Source organism: Oryzias latipes, chromosome 6, assembly GCF_002234675.1.
Source record: "Oryzias latipes chromosome 6, ASM223467v1".
Classification (NCBI taxonomy): Eukaryota; Metazoa; Chordata; class Actinopteri; order Beloniformes; family Adrianichthyidae; genus Oryzias; species Oryzias latipes.
Window position 1 is genome coordinate 8,507,109 of NC_019864.2, and position 20,619 is coordinate 8,527,727.

Genomic DNA, 20,619 nt, shown 5'->3' on the forward strand with positions numbered 1-20,619 from the left:
CTTTAAAAAAGTATATTTTTATTTTAATAAATCAAACTTTAAATAAAGCTCTTGTTTTGATGTTCGGCAGAAATTTCAGCTGTTCAACTGCACAACTTTTAAATATACATTCAGTTTCTTATTCCTTAAACATTATTTTTTACTCTATTGAGTACCTTTTTTATTAACCTGCTGTATCCCAGGGTTACTGTAGACTCCACACAGTCTCAAGTAGATTCCAAACTCCACACAGAAAGAACTCAGATGTGATTTGAACCAGGGCCTTTTTGCTGTGAGGCAAGTGAGCAAACGACTGTGCAACTGTCCCTATACATAGTATTAACACTTATGGATACAAGATGTGCTGTTTATCGATATATTTAGTTAGTCTTTTTTATTTAATAACATTTCTGGTGAATTTAAGATGTAGTTAAATTTCCCTGTCACTTTGTGGGACAGAAGGGAAACAAACGGCTCCAAAACTATTTGAGAACATGGCCAGCAGGGTAGTAATGTATTCATCATGTTGTCGTCTCACTGGAGAGCCAAACATCAGATTATAGGGCAGCATTCAAAGACTCAGAAGCTGAATGTGAATCAGGCCACAATCACCAATTCTTTTGTCGTTTTCTTCTCTCCAATGTTTGCAGATGAGGGGGCAGGGGGGGATAGAGGAAGGGGGGCACATCTGCTACCAAAAAAACAGATTATGTTAAAGCTACTTATCACCAGTTGAAATGAAGTCGCTGAAGAAGATTCAGGAGCAGGTGTGGAGTCTTCATGCTCCATCTTGGTGCCTGACCCGATCTGTTTTGTATTTTTTCTTTAAGTTATTCTATTCACAGGGATTTGCAACTGCTGCACAGAAAACCACTTTATCTGTACTGATGAGACGTGAATGAGGATGGAGCAGCAAAGCTTCAGTTACTCCTTTTTTTCGTTCAATCTTTTACAGCCAGTCAAATAACCAAAATGGACAAAGAAGTTAAAGGTAATCAGATTACAGTGATTTTCTTCAGGCTTTTGAGTTGTTAATGTGGTGTTTCATCCTAGTCTTCTTCTAAATTTTGTGTAATCCATCTGAATCTTCATGGCTAGTCATAAACTGATCATTAAGTATTTTTGAATCGAAAAGCAGTGAAAAACTTGAGTGACATTCCCTTTAAAATCCATAGGGTTGAATTTGCTTCCAGCAAATCTGTAAACAAGCTTTCCACAATTTCAGGAGTGTAATTCTGGGAATGTTTGTGCATTCCTCCAGAACAGAGGTGGACACCGAGGGCGGCATTCTTGCTTGTTTTCCAAGATACCCTGCTCTGCATGTCCTAAATTGGCAAGACACACCTGATCCAGGAAATCAAATATGGATATCTAGAAATTATGCAGACACACCGGCCCTCGAGGCCTGCAGTTGCCCCTATCATAGAAGCACATTTGTGAATAATGTTGGTAATGTTGGTAGAGAAACAAGTGTTTCGCAGATGATCTTCCTCCACAGAACTGAACTGGAATTCCCTGAGCCTCTGGGAGCCTCATTTTGTACCAAATGTTAGTGGAAGCAGTCTGTCAGAGTCATGCCAATGTGCAGGATTTTCTCTAGATGAGTTAACATAAAAACAAGGAACAAAGCTTTAACCCTTGTGCTATCCTAGGCACTTTACCATTGGGAGTTGGGTCATCTAGACCCACTAGACAGTGCGCTGAACCTTTTTTCCTCAATGATTTCTGGAAAAAAAAAGTTCCCTAAAATTAAACTTTTATGTGCGCACAAATTTGCAATTGTGGCCACAAATTTTTATTTTGTAGACACAAATTAATATTTTACTAGGATCATGGGCACAAAACTTCTAAAACTTCTACTAATAATTTTTAGCCATGTTAATTTGTTTGCACAAAACACTTCTTTCTGACCATAAAATACTATTTAATCAGCAGTTTTCTAAAAAACTAAAGGGTCAAGGAATCAATTTATATTCAATGTGACTGTCTTGAACTAAAAAACCTATAGCTGGTCTAAAAGAATGTCAAATCTAACATTAAATTGTCTGAATTACCAAGATGCCTTAACCCTTGTGCTATCTTATGGGGTCCAGATGACCCCACCCTTGCATTGTCATGTTCTCCATACCATGACAAAGGTGGATAAAGGTGAAGACGATTTCATGGACAGCAGTGAAGATCACAAATCATTGAAGAAAAAAGGGCACTGTCTAGTGGGTCTAGATGACCCAACTCTCAACGTTAATGTGCCTAGGATAGCACAAGGGTTAATGTGTGATTGCATAACTGCCCATTGTGTTTACACTTCATTGCACTCTCATTGTACTTTTGAAATCTATGTACAAACCATAACAGTCTGTCAGTGACTGTTAGTTACATTTACCAACTTGTTATATAATTTTTAAAGTGAAATATTAAATGTATAAATAGGTAGGTAGGTAAGTAGATAGATAGACAGACAGACAGACAGACAGACAGACAGATAGATAGATAGATAGATAGATAGATAGATATTAGAACCACAGGAACATGCACTGAAATCAGCAAAAGAGACCACGAGATTGAATTTTTATTGAAGTTTTATTGATGATCACCAAGCTTTTTCCCTTTTACAATGAGTCTGCAGTAGTTCTAGTTTTACCAGTGAGTTTCAAACAGACAGAGAGATAGTGTATATTGAGCCGAGAAAGAAAAAAAAACATGGTTAAGATAGTTACAATGCAAAAAGAAAGAAAGGAAAAAGAGAAAGAATTAAAGAGAACTGCCAATACAGAATCGTCTTAACAACATGTTATAGGGCAAACAATGAAAGCACAGCCCAGTAATATATTACTGTAGGTCATATTATTACCAGATAAGACAATAAGCATATTTTAAATATACCTCTTTAAAATAGCATTGTATCATTATTTTAATATTGTTTTCATATTAAACAATTACATTCAAGATTATAACTAAATAAATCACATGCAGAAAGATTAGATGGACAGATGAGATCGTTTGCTGTTTGCAATTAAATGATTTTTTTTCATCTTTAATACAGACGCGGAGAGAAAAATGAAAAGAGACTTTTTTTTCTTTCTTTCTGTTCCTTTTAGCTTTTTGTGTCATTAAAATCTCCTTAATAATTGGAATATTTATCTTTATTTGTCAGTTTTGCTTGTTCATGATCAGTAGGTACATATTTGTGTACAGTACATTTTAGTGTACATTAGTTTCGTTGATGGCATTTTGAGTCTGCATGTGTTTCAAGTCATTTTCAGGAAAAGAAAAGGAAGTTGGAGCTGGAGTTTGTACCGTGTCTGTTTTACTGTCGATGTGGTTTCAGTGGGATTGCTTTCCTTTTAAATCAAACTAGTATATTTTTTTTCCTGTCTCACCTGTTAGAGAACCAACGCTGCACCGAAAACAGGAGTCTGTGCAGGTTGTGATCCACTTTACAATTATTGTTCATTTCTTTGTTTCTTGTTGTGATTCAGCAGCATTCGTACGGTTGTACCAACTCTACATTCAATAAAAAAGAGATCTCCTGTGTAGTGCATTCGGCTACTGTAAAGTCATACAGTTCATTTTTAAGTGATTCACAGCATTCTGTTAAAGCCTTGAAAATCTCTCGGCTGGCGATTTGTAATCTGCCAACAGCATCATCAGAACAAACCCTGACAAAACATGAAGCCATTAGGAAAAATCAGATTTAGAAATTAAAATCATTTGTTGATTTGAAAAAAATTCTAAGAAGACTTAATGCTTGAAACATCCTAACTAGTTTTGAGACCTGTTATAAAATCAGGATCAGATTTTTGGATAAAAAGAAACTGAGAGTATTGCCTCACCATCTGCAGAATTTTAAAAATGTTTTAGATCTTTAGAAAATAAACCAAGTTTAACTGTAAGCATCAAACTTTTTTTGCTTTTACATGTAACTTTAATCAGACTGGTGCAGTTTTTAATCTTTAAAAAAATAAAGTGAAAAAAAAAGAAGTAAACTTCTTTTCAATATAAATTATAAAAAAAAAACTAAAAAAAAACCTTATTTCCTTAGATGAATGGCCAAAAATAATTTCAAAGTAGTATTTTTTTCCAAGTCTGGCTGCAATCAAGCAGAGAGACCTTCACAGTTAACTTACAATAACAAACCATGCTCCTCTATGGAAAAAAAACTGTGCATTCTAGATTCGCACACACAGAATTAACCCCAAAGCATTCCTACTTCTTAACAGTGTCCAGTAACAATCAAGACATTCATGCACAGTCTGTAAATATTTCTCAGGGATTAATATCAGCTATTTGTATTCAGTTTGGAAGAACATTTCAACACATTACAAACGCTCTGTACTTCAACTGCAAGCACACTCAGACAGTGAATCCCCATTTGGTGCAATAATCTGCTCAAAGACATTCATTTGTGTTTGAACCTGGTATTTTTAGATTTTGCAAGTTAAATGGATTATTTATCAGATTTATTTTGAAAATTGGCATCATTGGAGTGAAAGATTTTATTGTCTGCGGAGGAGGTGTGCGTGAGCCGGTTGGTTCTAACTCTGATCTGACTGGCTTCTGGCTCTGCTTCATAGTGACTGACATGACCTGAAAACACCCCCGTCTCTCCAAAAGCACAAGCTAAAGGCACGTACATTAAGAGAAGCTTCCATACTTCACACGTCTAAACCCTTAACAAAAATAGCTATTGCCCTGTTCCGCCCGCCCGTCCCTGTCCGTGAAGAACTGCACAGACAAGCTTTCGCTGCTACATTTGTCCCAGATCAAAGCTAAAATGAATTTCTTCTCCAAAGCATCCTCAAGAACATCACTCTGGCTTCAGTTTGCTGCATAATCACAAAGAATTTGTGGAGAATGACCTTTGAATAATCTCACATGTAAAGGAAAAAAACAACCAAAGGTTGCAATACAGCCTGAACACAGAACCATTCAATCCAGCAAAGAAATGATTAAAAATGCCATCCATTTGCCTTGCACTTGAGCACAGACATCCAAACAATGTAGTTACCTATCAAGACTATACTGCATCCCACACTTGAGGGCTTGCTAGAGAAGGTTTGGTCTACGCAGCTCACAGAGAGAGCTACAACACAAGCATCATGCAGCAGCCAAGCCGTAAACGCTGAAAACGTGGAGCTGCTCCTAAACTTCACTATGTTATCAGAGAGGAGCTTTCGAGTTACGAACATCAGTTTGTGTCAAAACCGACAACATTCCAACGTTTGATGAGAGCAGAACGCAACTATAAATAAGTGAGCGCTGATTGACAAAGAAATGGTTTTTGGGAAAATTGAGAAAAACAAGATTTTGTGTTTTAACAGCAGCTTTTGGCCCCTTTAGTGTCCTAATAATATCTAGTTTTACTATTTTTCTTTAAATGCTTTGTTTGAGTAGTTCTCAAGCATGGCGGGACTATTGAATGTTATTACACTGCCGTTAGTTTAGGTATATTTAAAGTGTTAGATTGGACTCACCAAAGAAAACTAATAAGAAGAGCTGTTCTATTTGCGCAATAACCACAATAACACAAAGCATCTGGCCGGAATGACTGACTTTGCAGAATCTACATTATCGAGGGCGGTGGTAAATGTTTTTAAGACCAGTACCATGACAGAATGAGAAGAGGGCTCTCTGCTCTCTTTCAGTAAAAATGGCGTAGCGCTGGAGAATGGTGGGAAAGCAGAGCCAGGAGCTCAGAACTCAATCTTGCATGCAGGAAAAGACTCGTCCTGCATGACTACGGTGCTGCTGGAGGCCAGAACCATGATGTTCAGGTCCTGCTGCCTCTCATGGGTCTGCTGGTACCAGTCTCGAGTCACCTCTGTGTCATGGGTTGGTATCAGAGTTACCTGAGAATGTAAACACAAAGAGAGGAAAATTCAAGAAGTCGGTCTGGACCTTGCATCTTTGTTGAAGCAACTAAAACCTGTGAAGTGAACATTAAACTGTCTGTTTAATGATGTCATACAAAGGGATCAGAGCTACAAGGCCAGATATAAGCATGGTCAAGGGGGGGGGGCTGTAAATGCAGTGACTACAAATGGTACGTTTGGTTTGTTGTCTGGGGTCACTCAATTCATTCACAGTCAAGAAGACATTTCTGTGGAGGTTGGTTAGTTTACAAAAAAAAAAAAAAAGATTCATGCAGTTTTCTGAACACTATTGTGATTGGTAGTTCAAGATAAAACCAAATGCAATGGTATAAGTGAAACACAAGAATCATTTATATTGGAATTTATATTAGAAAAAGTCATTGAAAAAAGAACAAGGCAGGAAAGAGGAAGATTGCAGGTGAGGATGAAGATGTAAAATCTAAAAATAGTAGGAGAAGAAGAAGAGGAGACTGAAGGAGGTGTGAGATGCTTTGGAACCTATGAAGTGGAATCCAGTGCCATATGTCGAAACCTGGTTGGGAATAGACAGAGGTTCAGCACAAGTGGCATGGCACACAGTCACCCAACGACTGATCAGGTTTAGTACAGGCCTCTTTGAGACATTTTTAGATAATTAAGTTTAGATTTGGTGCCCGATCAGTTCCTGCATTTTTCAAGTTATTTAATACAATAATTAAAAAAAAAATATATATATTTTTTTTTACAAAGGCCAACTAGACTTTTTTATAGTCAAATTTTATTCTACACTGCACTTGTGTGCATTTACTGATATTAAAAGTATTCACATTGATGTCATTTTTTAGAATACTGGCTCTACTTTAGCCCCTGCCTATAGTAGCCCATAATGGGACTGGCTAAATCCAGGTCTGCAGATCAACAAGATTTTTAACATTTTTAACAAATAAGTTGATTCATGATTTTTCCTAATGTAACATAATTTTGCACATATTTTTAACTTTTGATACTTGATCAATTTTGCTATGAAAACTTCTGAAACAGTGTTATGTCTATTTTACTGATATAGTATTATTTTCTAATCATATCAATGACTTTTATGAGTAACATAATCTGCATATATTTTGGATACTTCATTGCCATGTTGATTTCTAAAAGTTATTTTTTACTAAATAATTTAAGTAATTCATCTTTGTCATGTGCTTTGTTGATACTTCAAGATTCTCAATCCTGACTGATAAAAGCTAGGAACCAGATATTGATAAATCATGTAATAAAATGGTTACGGTAGAACAGGGGTGGGATTATATAAATTTGCTTCCTTCCACTCCCTTTCAAGCAATATTTATTAATATGTCTAAATATCCGAAGTTTGATTAGTTGTTGTATGAATGTATAACTGATAATTGTATTGTTTTTGTGTATTGTTCCTATTTGATTGCTTGAAAGAAACCATTTCAAATCAAAAATTCAAATCAGAAGCATTAATCAGTATTAGAAACTCAATCATTTAGTTCAGCTTCAACAAAAAAATAAAAGTAGAAGGCAAAGCAAAGAGTCACTTCAAGCTTGTTTCAAAGAGCTAAATTAAAAATGAATTCAAACACTAAAGTAAGCAAAACATTTTCTGAGCCAATACAGATTATTCCAATAAGACCAAATTCACTTGACTGTATTTGATGCATCTGCGTTTGAATGTGAGTGGAATTCATGAAGTGCTTTTGTCCTCAGAAGGTAGAAAAGCACCATATATTAAGCAAACACTATTCAACTGACAGACTGCATTGCAGAATTTTCTGCATAATCTCCCATGCTGAACATGCATTTGTGGAGAGAAAAAACTTCCTCTGAATGAATGGATGAAATAAAACCTCTGGCAGAATCAGACTCAGTACCTGTAAATTTGAACCCCACTGAGCCTTGCCATCCAGCAGGGCGTCCAGGACTCCACGGCTCGGCTCCCCGCTGCTCGGGTCATTTCCGCTTACCACGTAGTATGCAGCTCGCACTCTCTTGAAGAACTCCTGATCGACGTTCTTGGCACTGCAGTGGTTGGGCACGTAGGCCAGGTCAACGTAAAAAGGTGCTCCATAGGCGGCAGAAACAGAACCGCTTTTCTGGGTGTTGTTTCCTGCTGGTGAGTAAGATTACTAAAAAATTAGTTCCACAAAAAATAAATATATATAACAGTATATTTACAACAATTCATTGCATCAATATATAACATATTTTTTAGCTGCATTGTATTGTTTTATTGTAAAGTGAAGTTTTTCACATGGATGAAGAAATGCTTTTCATACATTTTTTTTAAATCTCAGGCTTATGCAGTTTCTTACCAGTTATATGGTGAATATTAGCTTTTAAAATGTCGATTTTGTTCCTATGAAAATCACTTAGACTTCAAGTTAATATTTGCAATTTTCATGATTTTCAAGGAAAAATAATACAAAACAAATAAGTTAAATGTATTTGTCCAATAAATATATATATGATTTTTTTAAAGAAATTGGGGTTATTAAAGGCATTTATTAATACTTGTTTTAATTCATTGTTAATTCATTGTTTAAAGCGTCTGTAAGCATGACCCATCAGAAATGCCGCCGGTGGGAGTAAACAAGCAGGCTGCTCATTTAAAGCTGCATTATCCTTCTCATTGAAAGAGAAACAACTACCACTCAACTGTGATGTGGGTGAGGAAAATAACAAGCTTTGTGATGATGTTAAGGTGTTCCCTGGGAAAGTATGTCAAGTCTTGACTTTAAAGGGGCCTGTACCATGCAAAATTATTTTTTGAGCTTGTAGGTGTATTATAATGTTTATTCCTCACAAAAAGAAACCCCTGAGCAAAAAAACTGCGCTCTGGGCACCAGCCCCTCCCAACCCATGACACGAGCCGGTTCTCACATTGTGACGTAGACCAGTGAGAAGAGCCCCTTCCAGGAAGAGTCTGCACTGCCAGCACAGCTCTATGCTTATTTTTCTCTCTCTATGCATAATATTCACATCCATCTTTACAAAACTTTGGATGTCGTCCGTTTTTGTGGGTGATACGCAGACACACTGCTGAGGCTGGCTCTGGATTGACGTCGTGAAATGGGCGGCACCCGCACGGAGTGAAAGCCGGTGCCTCAGATATCGAGCCGTCTTACCTCTGGACTGGAAAAGAACTCAGGAAAAGAACTCATATTTAATTTAAAAAAATCATCCTTTTGTGTGCCAAGTGTAATATATTATCAAATACATGGATATGGTTTACTACAAAAGGCTTAAGAATAGCATGGTATCTGCCCTTTAAATAATATAGTTTGCTCACTAATCCACTGCATAAAGGAAACCTTCAACTATTTTAATTTTTCAAGAAACAATTAATGTTTTTTAATCTTCTAAATTATTGAAAAAGAATGAAAGTAGAGCTAAAATACATTATTTTTGTGTGGTGAACAAATAGAATATACAGTAGTGGGGTTCCATGATTTTCTGGAGTAAACATAAAAAAAGTAAGCTTGCTTTCTTTTTGTTTGTTTGTCTAAGAATAGACAAATTGTGTGTTGTGTTATTCTCATTTTCTTTCAAATGAGATTCAGAGTTTGGGTAATTGCTGAGTGTATTTCACCTGCTGCAGATAATGGATTGCTCTTGATGCCGTTGACCAGGCCTTTTCCTGGGTTGAGAAGCTCACTCCTAGAGCCTTGACTCTCCGACATTTTGATCAGCTTGGAGGTTCTATCTGTCTCCTTCCTCTTGAGGGAGGCGGATCGAGGTGAGGCAGAGCCCTTTGTCTGCTTCGCGGGAGTGGAAGACCTCTTCCTGCCCTCCCCCTTACGAGCAGGAGATGCTGACTTGGGTTTGCTTTTCCTCAGCCCCTTGGTGGTCTTGTGCTCCTTCTTCAGAGGTTTCTCTGTGCTGCTGTGATCATTAAGAATAGCCTCTGGGTCCACCATGCACACATCAGGGTGGGGAGGGTGGGGAAGGGGATCCTTCACTGGTGTGGGAAGGGGGTCATGAGTTTTCTGAGTCGAACGTGGTGATGGAGAGTGGTGGGATCCGTCAGCGCCAGCGGAAGCTAACTTGTCCACGGGCAGATGCTCAGCATCCTCATCAGAGTCCAGGTTCCCCTCAGCTGTTATGGAGGGACACTCCTCAGTCTCTGGGGGCACGTCGGAGTCAGACTGGGAAGGCATGGATTCACTCGCAGATGTGGGTGGTGTTTCCTCACCCGCTAACGTGACAGTCAAACCAGACTGGTGTGGTGCTGCAGCTGCCTCTCCATGATAGTGCCTCTGCTTGTGGGATCTCCGTTTAACTGAATGTTGCTCATGATCATCCTCACTCCCTTCCTGGGGTCGGTAACCTTGGTCATCCTGTTCACCTTCATCGCTAGAGAGGAGATGAGGACTGGGGTTGATAAAGGACGGAGAAAGCTCCCCTTTGTGATGTTTATATTCACAGGAGGAGTACCCTTGAGCAGAGGCGGAAGAGGAAGCTGCACCAGTGTTCAAGTCGCACGGCCGATCAGTCTTCACGTTCCTAGATGTTTCTTTGTGGTAGGCTTGAGTTGAGAACATAGATGTGCCGTGGGAGGTGCTCATCCATTCCCTTGCTCTTCCCTCTGTCTCTTCCTCCTCCTCATCTCCATAACCTGGAGGGACATCGGGGAAGTCGTCTGGTTTTTGTATGAGCTCCCAATCAGATATACTGCTCTTTCTTCTTGATGCTGACCGTTCTGATGGCATCTTCAACAAGCTTTCTTCCTTTGCTTTATCTCCTTCTTTTTCCAGTTGAACATGTTGACTCAGTTTAAACTCAGCTGGTTCTCCATCTTCTGTGCTTCTTCCATCTTTTTTCTGTTTACTTTCTGTGTCTTTCAGTGTTTCTGTTTCTTCTTTTTCTCTAAAGGTGGTCACTGACGTTTTGGCAACATCCTTCATGATGGCTCCACTTTTTTTCCCCTCATCTACCTGAAACATTTCCGTTTTACTTTCATCTGTTTTGGGCAGGCCTGTTATGGCACATGAAGCTATGGGAGCTCCACCATCAGCTGGTGGAGTGACCGAGGTTGTTTGTTGGAGTGTTTCCATCATTGCGTCAGGCTTAGACACAACAGTGGTGGAGGTAATGGTCACTGTCTTTGTGTCCGTGGAGTACATGGTACTCTGAAGCAAATAGGACTCAGACACTGATGGAAAAGTCTCTTTTTGTTCAGCCACTGGGATTTTTCCACAATCAACGCGGCATGGAAGGGTGCCGTTCTCCGTTTTAAGTGCATCAGGCTCCTTGACATAAGGCCCACTGTCAGAGAGGCCAGCCCTTTCAAGAGGAGACACATCAAAACAAGATTCTGGCATTTTTAAAGGCTCTACCTTTTGTTGAGAGGCTGGTGTAGTACATGTTGTAATGGTGGAACTCAACTCTATATCTGTTCTTTGTTCTTTGTCCTCAGGATGCTTGGCAGTGATGGAGGAATCCAGAGAGGATGGTTTGGGCACGTCTGTTGCAGGTTTTGTCATTACCTCCATGTACTCATCTCTCTGAAAACCTCCAAAGCATGAGCTTGACGATGCCACTGTCAGTGATGGCTCCTCTTGGACTAAAGACACGTCAGACACTGCTGTAGCTTCAGCTCTATCCCCTGAACGTTGGCTCAAGAGAGCTGACATTGAAGCAGAAGAAGTGTAGCTGTATGATGTAGAAGAGTGTGGTTTAGCAGTATCTGTCAGGGAGGTGTAAGTGCAATCTGATGGGGTGGTTTCCTCACATTTGTTTTCTGTCGTCTTATCATCCAGATATTCTTCTTGGACATCTCTTTGGCCTAAAAATGTGTAATTATCTGACTTTGAGAGATGGGAGGGATCTGAAAGCAAAGGGGCTTGTTTCATCCCATGCTTTGACCCATCTTGGCTTTGAAGACTTGGAAAATGCTCAGAATATTGCGCCAACCTATTCAGTCCAATATCAGCATAGCTATCAGTTAGCGAAGAGGATGGGCCAGATGAAGGTTTGGACTCTGAGTGAGGAGCTGGCAAAGAGCGGCTTGGAAATGTCTTTTGACAAGTTTCTTGTGTGACACCTGTAGACTCTGGTGAAGGTGAAACTTGCTCTTTGTCTGTTTTCTTGGACTCTGATCCTTTAGATGAAGCAGTTTCTGTCAATGTTGAGGAAAACTCAGTGGAAAAATGTGTTTTGTCTTTATCTTCTTGTTCCTTGTCATGTTTTAGAAGTTCAGCCACTGCAGACCTGCTCTCATCTGCTCTGACTGGGCTCAGGTCAGGCAGTGGAAAGGTTTTGCTGACATCTTGACTTTTCATCTCTGTAACTTTTGATGTTGTCTCAGCAAGTCTGTCTTCTTTGTCTGGTTTCCCTCCAACATCCTTCTTGCTGCTCTCTGCACCTAGAAAACCAGAGTCCTCATGAGGAGTTGTTTTACAGACAGGTTCCTGTGAAGGTTGGCTTGATTCAGGGATCTGAGCTGTTTTATTTGAGTCTTCTTTCTCTATTGACCTGACGGTGTCATCAGAATCTTGCTTGCAGATCTCTTTCTCAAACTGCTCTCTGGCACCCTTTTCCATGTCAACATCGCTTGACTCATCCTCCTCTTCCTCCTCGTCTTCATCTTCATCATCACCAACGTTAAAATCCTCACCTTCTACCAATAGCCTTTTATCCATGAAGCTCTCTTTACCCATGAGAAAACTCACAGACATACCTGGATCGGAGCTTCTGGTGTGACTGTTATCAAAAGCCAAAACATTCTCATCTGTTTCATGTCCTATAAAGGTGGCTTCAGACTTGGAGTCCATTGCTGTTTCATGTCCAGCTGACTGTGATGCTTGTTGAGGTAAAATGTCTTTTTCTGCAGGGGAAGGCCGACCAGATGGAGATGCCTCTCCTGGACTGTGACAGGAAGTCACTGTTTCCTTGAATAATTCCAAAGATTTCTCTTTCCTTTTGTCTGTCGCGTCTTCCTCTGTGAACTCTACAAAAGCTCCGCCTGCAGCTGAGGCACTGAGATCTGAGTGGCTGAATGAGGGAGAAGGCGTTTCCTGTCTTAATGAGGGGGGTGCCGAAGAAATGACAGAGCTGGCCGTGACAGTACCACCTAGTCCCTTTGTCAGTTTCTGAGAACTTTCTTCTGCTTCTTCTTTCTCTCTCTCTGACTTTTCTGGTTTATCCTCTTTGGGAGTAAAAGAATACCAGTTGGCAGCTTGGGACATTTTGTTATCTTGGATATCTGAAGATGAATGCTTCATGTCAACACTGGAAGGACTGAGTCCTGCCTCTCGATCCTTCTCCTGACTTTTCTCCCTGTCTTCATCTTCATGAGAGGCACTCGGGCTGTGGTGGCTGCGTCTTTCACTCTCCGTGAGGGAAGTTGGGCTGTAGTCAACTCTACTGAAGGACAAAGGTTCTTCTTTGAATTGATCATCCAGAAGGTAGATGGCTCCTGCATCATCTGTTGGGCTTGTCCTTCTATTATCGTCAAAGCACATGTCAGAGGAATGATCAAAACCTGGAGAGACCTCACTTTTGTCTCTTGAGTCGAGATTGTGATCTTTTAAGAGAGGCTTTTCATACGGCTCATATTTGGACGGACCAACATCTTGAATGTTTCCACCAATGACTTTGCTGTCTGAGCTCGTTTTTTCCCTAGTTTCCATTTTTTCTGGGTCAGAATGAGTTTTGGTGTCTTCCGGTTCTTTGTCCAACATGAAATATGAACAATGCTGGGATAGCCCTGGGGAAGCAACTTCCCTTTCTCTTTCCATCTCCTTCTCTGCTTCCTTTCCTGTCTTCTCATCCGGCTTGGCCACCTCTGAGCCTATGCATGGTGGTGTGAGCTTGACATCATGCGAAGTTTCCTCTAAACTAGACTGACTTTCTGTGCTGGAGAGCGTGGAGCTCTTTGGTTGGCTGTCAGTGCTGGATACCGTTGACAGCACAGGCTTTTTCTCGGCTGATTCTGACAGTTTTTCTGCTTCTGCAGCTCCAGTGACACGAGGTGTTTCCTCCTTTTTGGATGTCACATCAAAAGACGGTTCTGGCTGAGCTAGTGGTGCGGAGGCTGTTTCTGTTGTCACAATGTCTTTTTCAGCTTCAGATGAAAGGCTGCAGGTGTCTTTTCCGTACTCTTTCAGGTCTTCATCCACGGAAGGCTCCTGCATGGTGAGTGTCGGTATAACCACTGTGGGCTGTTGACGTGGTTCCGTTCGATCACTTGTTTGTGGAGTCTGGGTGAAAGACAATCCCGCAGAAGGAAGGTCAGTCTCATATTTTTGAGGCTCCACTGTCAAGGGTCTTGAGCCTGCTCCTCCCATGCAAATTTGTTCCTCCTCTTCATCGTCTCGGCCTTCCTCTGACGACTGAACAGAGAAGGTGGGCTTGTAATCTGACTTGGACCCTAAAAGTGTTGCTTCTGAAGGAGACTGCTTAACGCTTTTGTCCAGGTCCTTCTCCTGAACTTCCTCTTTCTCCCATTTCTCCTCTTTGGAGAGCTCCACATCAGCAAGCTCAGGCATTTCATGCTCCATCACTGCATCCGTCTTTGTCTGAGTAACAGTCTTTCCTTCATTCGTCTTCTCATCTTCTACTGGTTGCACCTTCTCATCTCTAATGTCTTCAGTTTCGTAAGTGTAGTATTTTTCCTGTTCTTTCTCCATTTTCTGTTCTTTGCTCAGTTCAGCAACATGTGCATCATCTTTTTCTTTCTCTGCCTTCTCCTGACTAATGACCTTTGACTCTTTTGCATGCAGCTGGGTGGGAGAGAATGTTTCTTTCTCTGTCTGAGGTTCAGAAAGCCTGTCAGCGGTTTTTGCATCTTGAGTACAAACATCAGGAACATCGTCCTTTGCTGCCTTCTCCTCTTCAACAGCTTTAGGCTGAAGGTTGTCCACTTCTTTATCAGTTTTCTTGGAATCAGACTCAAAAGAATATTTATCAATGCCTATTATGTCTTCTGTGGGTCCACTCGTCAGGGTAGAGATCTCCTGCTTGACAAATTCAGCACCAGAATCTACAGCTTTCAATGAATATTTTGTTTCTTCTCTGTCTTTTATCTCCATGAATTTCTCATCCACGTCTTCTTCTTTTTCTTTTTCACCATCATCCTGCTCCAAAATGGATTTTTGGCCAGTCATTTCAGAATCTTCATGCTTTTGTGTTTGTTTCTCATCAATGTAACGTGCTTCTGCTCTTTTGTCATCTTCAGGGGTTTTAACAAAAGCATCTTCTACATCCTTTTCCTTTCCTTGTGGTTTTTCAGGAATATCAATTTTTTCATCTACTGTTTTCACCTTAATTTCTTCCTCAGATTTTGTCATTCTCATTTCTTTTGAGTCATCGTCTATGAGTTTTTCTTCTGAGGTGCCAGCCTTCTCCTCCGCATTGGCTGTGGACTCAGTATTTGCGTCTTTATTGAGTTTTATGTCTGATATTGTTTTTGCAGTGGAGTCCTTACTATCCTCTATTTGCTTCACAGAAATGCTTTGATCCTGAATTATTCCTTTTTCTTCTGTTTCGGGTTTGACACTGAGTGTTTCCTTCTTTTCTGCTAGTTTCTCCTCCTTTATTTCTGCATCATATAAATATTCTTTGTGTTCCTCCTGTGTGGTGGGTGCAGCAACCATCACTGCATCCCTCAAGACCGTCTTATCTTTGGATGTTTTAACATCAGGAATTTCCTCAATGGTTACATCGTCTTTTATCATTTCAGGGGCACAAATGTCTTTGGTGGCTTCTTGTGCTTTTTCTCCTGCACCCGTTGGTTTGTCAGTGTGATGTGTTTCTTCTGCTTTTGCTATGGTTGGTGTGTCAGAGAAGCCAATATCCTCATGTGTCATTACAGGCTCATCCCTCAGGGGAGGTTTACCTGCACCGCCAGCATCTTTACTTTCTTCATGCTCTGTAGGACTCCCCTCCTGACTAAGCAGATTATCTTTTTTTTCTGAAGAAGAAGGTTTAATAAATGCTGTGATATCTTTGTCCAAGTGCTCTTTCTTATCCTCATCAGCAGGTTTTGGAGAGAATGGCCCTTCCTTGCTGGTTGTGTTGTCATCGTGCTTGCCAGGTTTAATCTCCATGCTATCTTCTTGGCTGGTCTCTTTTTCTTGCTCACTTGTCTTAGCTGCAAAAGTCTCTTGTTTACTAATTGTCACATCTTCTACCTTGGTGAGGTTTATGGATGATTTAATATCTTCACTTCCTTTTTTCTCCTTTTCTTCTTTCATTGTTGCTAATGATTCATTACTCTTACTAATAACTTCTTCTTTGCTGAGCTCAGTGATGGACTCCTCCTCTTGTTTCTTTGGCTCATCTGTGAGGGGTTTGGTGACGAGCTCACTTTTTTCCATCTCTTTTTTCTCTTCTGCTAGTTCAATTTCTGATTTTTCTTTCCCCTCTTTCTTCTGATCATAGCTGCACTCAGGAATTGATGTGTCTACTGCAGAATCTTTCTCCTTCTCTCCTTTGATGGTTTTAATATCTAAAGGTTGGACATCCTCTATTTGTGTCTCGTCAGTCTTAACAGAGCAAACATCCAACGTGTCTGTCTTTTCTGACTCTTTCTTCTCATCAACTTTTAAAACCTTCCCATCAGGCACTTCTTTCCTGGCTTGTGTTTCCAGGTGATCATCACCAGTTCTGAGGTCAGATTGATCTCCTTGGGTTGCTTCCTTGCATTTCTCCTCATCTCTGACCTGTTTAACCTCAGATGGAACAGTTTCCATCTTTGCTTGTTCACTGCTTTTGACCAAAAGCTCTTTGTGTTCATCTTTAACTGCACCATCAGTGACAGCAGCGTCTTTTTTCATTTCCTCCTTGTCGAGTTTATTAACATCAGGAGTTTCCTCCTTTGCTGCTTCTTTCTCTGCTTTTCCATCTATGAAGGATTTGGCGGTGGAGACGTCTTTATTCTGTTCATCCTCCATTCGTTTGACATTTAGGGTGTCATCGTTATCTTTGTCTTGTTCCACAAAGCTAGTTTTAATGGCAGATGGACTGCCATCATCGTCTTTCTTGTTATCCTCGTCATCACTAAAGGACTCTCTGGACTCTGGACTTTTTCCTGGTGCCGGCCCAGTAGAGTCCCTTCCTCTGTCCTGAAATGAGTGGAGGGACTCCTTCCCAACTTCTGAAGAATGCAGTGCAGGAGTAAATTCTGCCTCTTTTTCATTATCTTTTGGCACAAATACAGTGTCTGACTCTTTCACGACATCTTTCTTGTTAGGTTCATCAGATTTCTCCTCAGATCTCACAATTTCAGTTTCACCTCCTTTCTGACTGTCGGCTTCTTTTCCCTCGTCCTCTTTCTTCTTATCCCCGTCGGGAAGCCTCTCCTGCTTTTGAAGCTCTAAATCAGGGAAGGTCTTCGTCTTGTCATCCGACGGTGACTGTCGGAGGGGAGAGTGAGCGGCACTCGAGGGCCCAGACTGCGCTGGAGAAGCCAGTTTTACAGTGATATCATCCGGACTGAAGCAGCGCTCTTCACTCTCTGACGTCACGGAGTCCGATCCATACGGTCTAGTAGGCACGACAGAGGAAATATCTTTAGGAGCGACAACATCTATATTTTCCTCTTCGACTGGTAGATGCACCGGTGTGAGGTCATGGTGGGCCTTTCCAGGAGATCCTTGGCCAGAGAGCTTTTCTTCATCTGTCTCTTTAACTTTTGGAGTTTGAAATGAAGCATAACCCTCTTGAAGTTTTTCCAGTGAAATATCAACATTAGGGGTTTGGTCTTCCTCGTCTTCCTCCTCTTCTTCCTCCTCCTCCTCTTCAGTAGCATGAGGGGCCTCAGCTACTGTCCTTCCTGCTCCAACAGGAAGCTGTAAATCCTCGGCTGAAGGCTTGGACTGTTGATCATCTTCCAAAGAAGGTGGGGACAAAGTTTCTGCAGAGCGCGGCTGCTCTTTGCTTCCAGCAGTTTTAGGTGTAGTTGACAGAGGAGATGGAGTTTTGGTCAGTTCCTCGGCAGCAGGAGCTGCAGTAGACGCCACAGACTGATCTTCGGCGATTGAAGTAGGAAGAGAGGACATTTTGTCGTACTCTGTGATGGACGTTGCAGAGGACACGTGCTCTTCTTCGGCTAGAGGGGCCGTCATGATGTTGGTGAAAAGAGACACTTGCTCTTGAACACCCGGAATAAAGCCTTTCTCGGTCATGGCTGCGGCTTGCATTTCCCTCATGCCATGAATGTTTACAAAAGAGCCGGTCTGATCTGGAACAGAGATGTCATAAACGCCAACGTCGTACTGAAGATGAGGTATTCTGTCCTCTGCTTCCTCGTGTATCTCCTCATCTGAGATGGTCTGCTCTGTCTCCGAGTAGCCTGGAATTGTCTCATCTTGGATGTAGGAGATGGCCTCGACTGGAGCAGCTCCTGGAAGAGCTGAATGTATGGGAGCCGTGGCTCCTTCGACTTGTGACAGGTAGCCCTCTTCGTCCTCTTTCTCATATTTAGCTGCAGTCAAAATGTCCAGAGTTTTGCTTTCTGCAGCATTTCCAGGTTTCTCGTTGATTTCCTCATCTGCGATCACATCTAAGTCTTCCACTTCCTCCAGTTCTGCCTTTTCAATAGCCTCCTCTTCCTCCTCCTCTTCCTCTATGTCATCCTTGGCTGGTGACATTTTAAGCTGTACTGTCATTGCCTTGGCAGACAGATTTTCTGATTTCTCCATTTCTTCTATCTCATGCTTCCTGTCCAGCTCCTCGTCTTTTACATCTTGCCCCTTGGAGTCATCCTCATCTTCACCTATCCCCATATCTTCCTCTTCCTCCTCCTCCTCCTCTTCTGGTACTTTCTTTTCTGCTGCGGGGAGCTCTTCTTCTACTTCCTCCTCATCTTGACTTTCCGCTCCCTCATCCTCAGCCTCTTCCATTTCTTTCTCTCTGTCTTTAATGTCTTCTTTGGATTCAGGGACCTCTTTTTCAGGAGACTTTGCTCCTCGCGGGATCTCTGAAGCTGTTTCTTCAGCTTCCTTCTTCTCTGGGATGGGACTCTCAGCTGTTGGTTTTTCAGAAACGTCATTTATTTCCATTTCAGCTTTAAGTTTTTCCTTTTCCAGTTCTTCAAATTCTTTGGTGAGGTCTTCAGGCGTGGAGAGAGCAGAAGTGCCTTCAGCACATTTGCTCTCAGTGGACTCTGGCTGCACAGCAGTGAGTTTCACATCTTCTTTTGGCTCAGCCTTTGATGCTTTGCCTTTTGCGGTTTTGGATTTACTTGAAGCCTTAGCTTTATGCAAAGTTTTTCTCACTTCTGGGGTAAGTGGTTTCAGGTCAGGCTTTGTGATCTTTCTCAATTCAGGTTTGGACACGTCTTTCTTCTTGTCCTCTTTGGACTTGGCATCTTTTTTCTCGTCTTTTTTGGCAGAGTCATCTTTCTTCACCTTTTTGATCTCTTTCTTTTCCTTGTCCTTTTTTTCTTCTGTTTTTGCCGACTTTTCCTTGGAATGCTTCTTCAGTGACTTTTCCTTCAGAAGCTTCTTCTTTTCTGGAGTTTCGGCTTTAGATTTGATAGTCTTGGTGGGCTTTTTCTCTTCTTTCTTCTCGAAGACCTGTTCAATCACAGAGTCGCTCTTTGCCTCTGTGGCGGCTGACACATTATCCTGCAAGTCACTTTCCTTCTTTGAAGCCTTTGCTGTGGTCTTTGGAGAGGACTTGAGACTCTCTTTGCTGTCAGTTCTTTGTTTTAATTTGGTTTGTTTAATGACAGGTGGAGGAGCTCCAGAGGAAATCTCTTTTTGAGTGGCTACAGGGTAACGCAAGAAGTCAAGATGCTTTAACTTTTCCAGGCCTTCCAGTATCTTGTTTTGTGGTGCATTCCCAGGGAACAACACTCTGACGATCTTTTCTGTAGGGCTGGCAGGGAGCCACACCACCAGGGCTGTGATTGATGTCAGGTAGGGCACAGAGATTTCTCCCTCCTTCCCATTTGGCAGCACTATGCCAGTCTTGGCCTTGCTGTTACCGGCCCACTTTTGCATTAAAAACTGCATCTCTTTGCTGTCCTTCACGGGGTTCAGAACGTACATGTCTAGTCTTCCCACGCCCATCTTATGGAAAAGCGTGATGGGCTCAATGGTGTTACTGACAACTCTAAACAAAGGCTCTGGCTTGACTCCAAGTTTGCTAAGGTACTGCAACGTAAGCGAGGCCTCTTCAATGCTGCGTTTGACTTTAAGGTTAGATTCCGGCATGCGGAGCTTCTCCGGAACATTAAAGAACACGACACCAAGCTCGGGGGAGATGAGGTTTTTCATCCAGTCACTGCAGTTCATGGAGCCCTGTGAGTGCTCCTCGTCCTGCTCTGCTATCTTCCTCTGAAGAAGCCCATTGATGCCTGGAAGATTGTCGGCACCGATGTGTGTGAGCAGCATGGAGTCGATACGGTCCAAGTGACGGACCAGTTTCCAGAAGCAGGATTTCCGTTCTGAACCTCCGTCTACTAAAATGTTGAAGCCGTTCACTGCGAAGAGAGCAGAGTCTCCTCGTCCACCGGGAAAGATGTAGCAGCATGGCTTTGACAGCTTCAGGAAGCCGCCAGAAGTGGGGGGCTCCAGGAGGTCAAAAGGAGATGGGACGTCAACAGTTTCAGAGACATACTCTGTGAACTCTTTGACTCCGTCCATCTTGGGGAGGACAGGCTCTGGATTTAGTTTGTAGTCCACGATGTCCCGCAGAGGCGGCAGCTGTCCCAGGGAGCTCCAGCCCACCTCCCCACGGCAGGACACAGTAAGTGTTGCCTGCTGCTTGGGGGCTGCTGTTCCCAGTAACGCAGTGACCTACAAAAAAAACACACAAA

At 41.7% G+C, this 20,619-nt stretch overlaps 1 protein-coding gene across 3 annotated transcripts in view; it reads right to left on the minus strand.

Annotated features, from left to right (window-relative positions):
* Positions 1-2,533: 2,533 nt before the first annotated feature.
* LOC101157288 (microtubule-associated protein 1A) overlaps positions 2,534-20,619 on the minus strand; it is a 64,958-nt gene continuing 46,872 nt past the window's right edge. For 2 of the 3 annotated variants that reach the window (XM_011475815.2, XM_020703814.1), the window contains 3 exons: positions 9,442-20,599; positions 7,724-7,962; positions 2,534-5,828 (listed from right to left, as the gene is read on the minus strand). In XM_011475815.2, coding sequence (XP_011474117.1) covers positions 5,673-5,828; positions 7,724-7,962; positions 9,442-20,599 — 11,553 coding nt within the window. In that variant the 3' untranslated portion in view covers positions 2,534-5,672. The remainder of the gene's footprint in view (positions 5,829-7,723; positions 7,963-9,441; positions 20,600-20,619) is intronic. The other variant, XM_020703813.1, reaches the window with a different exon arrangement.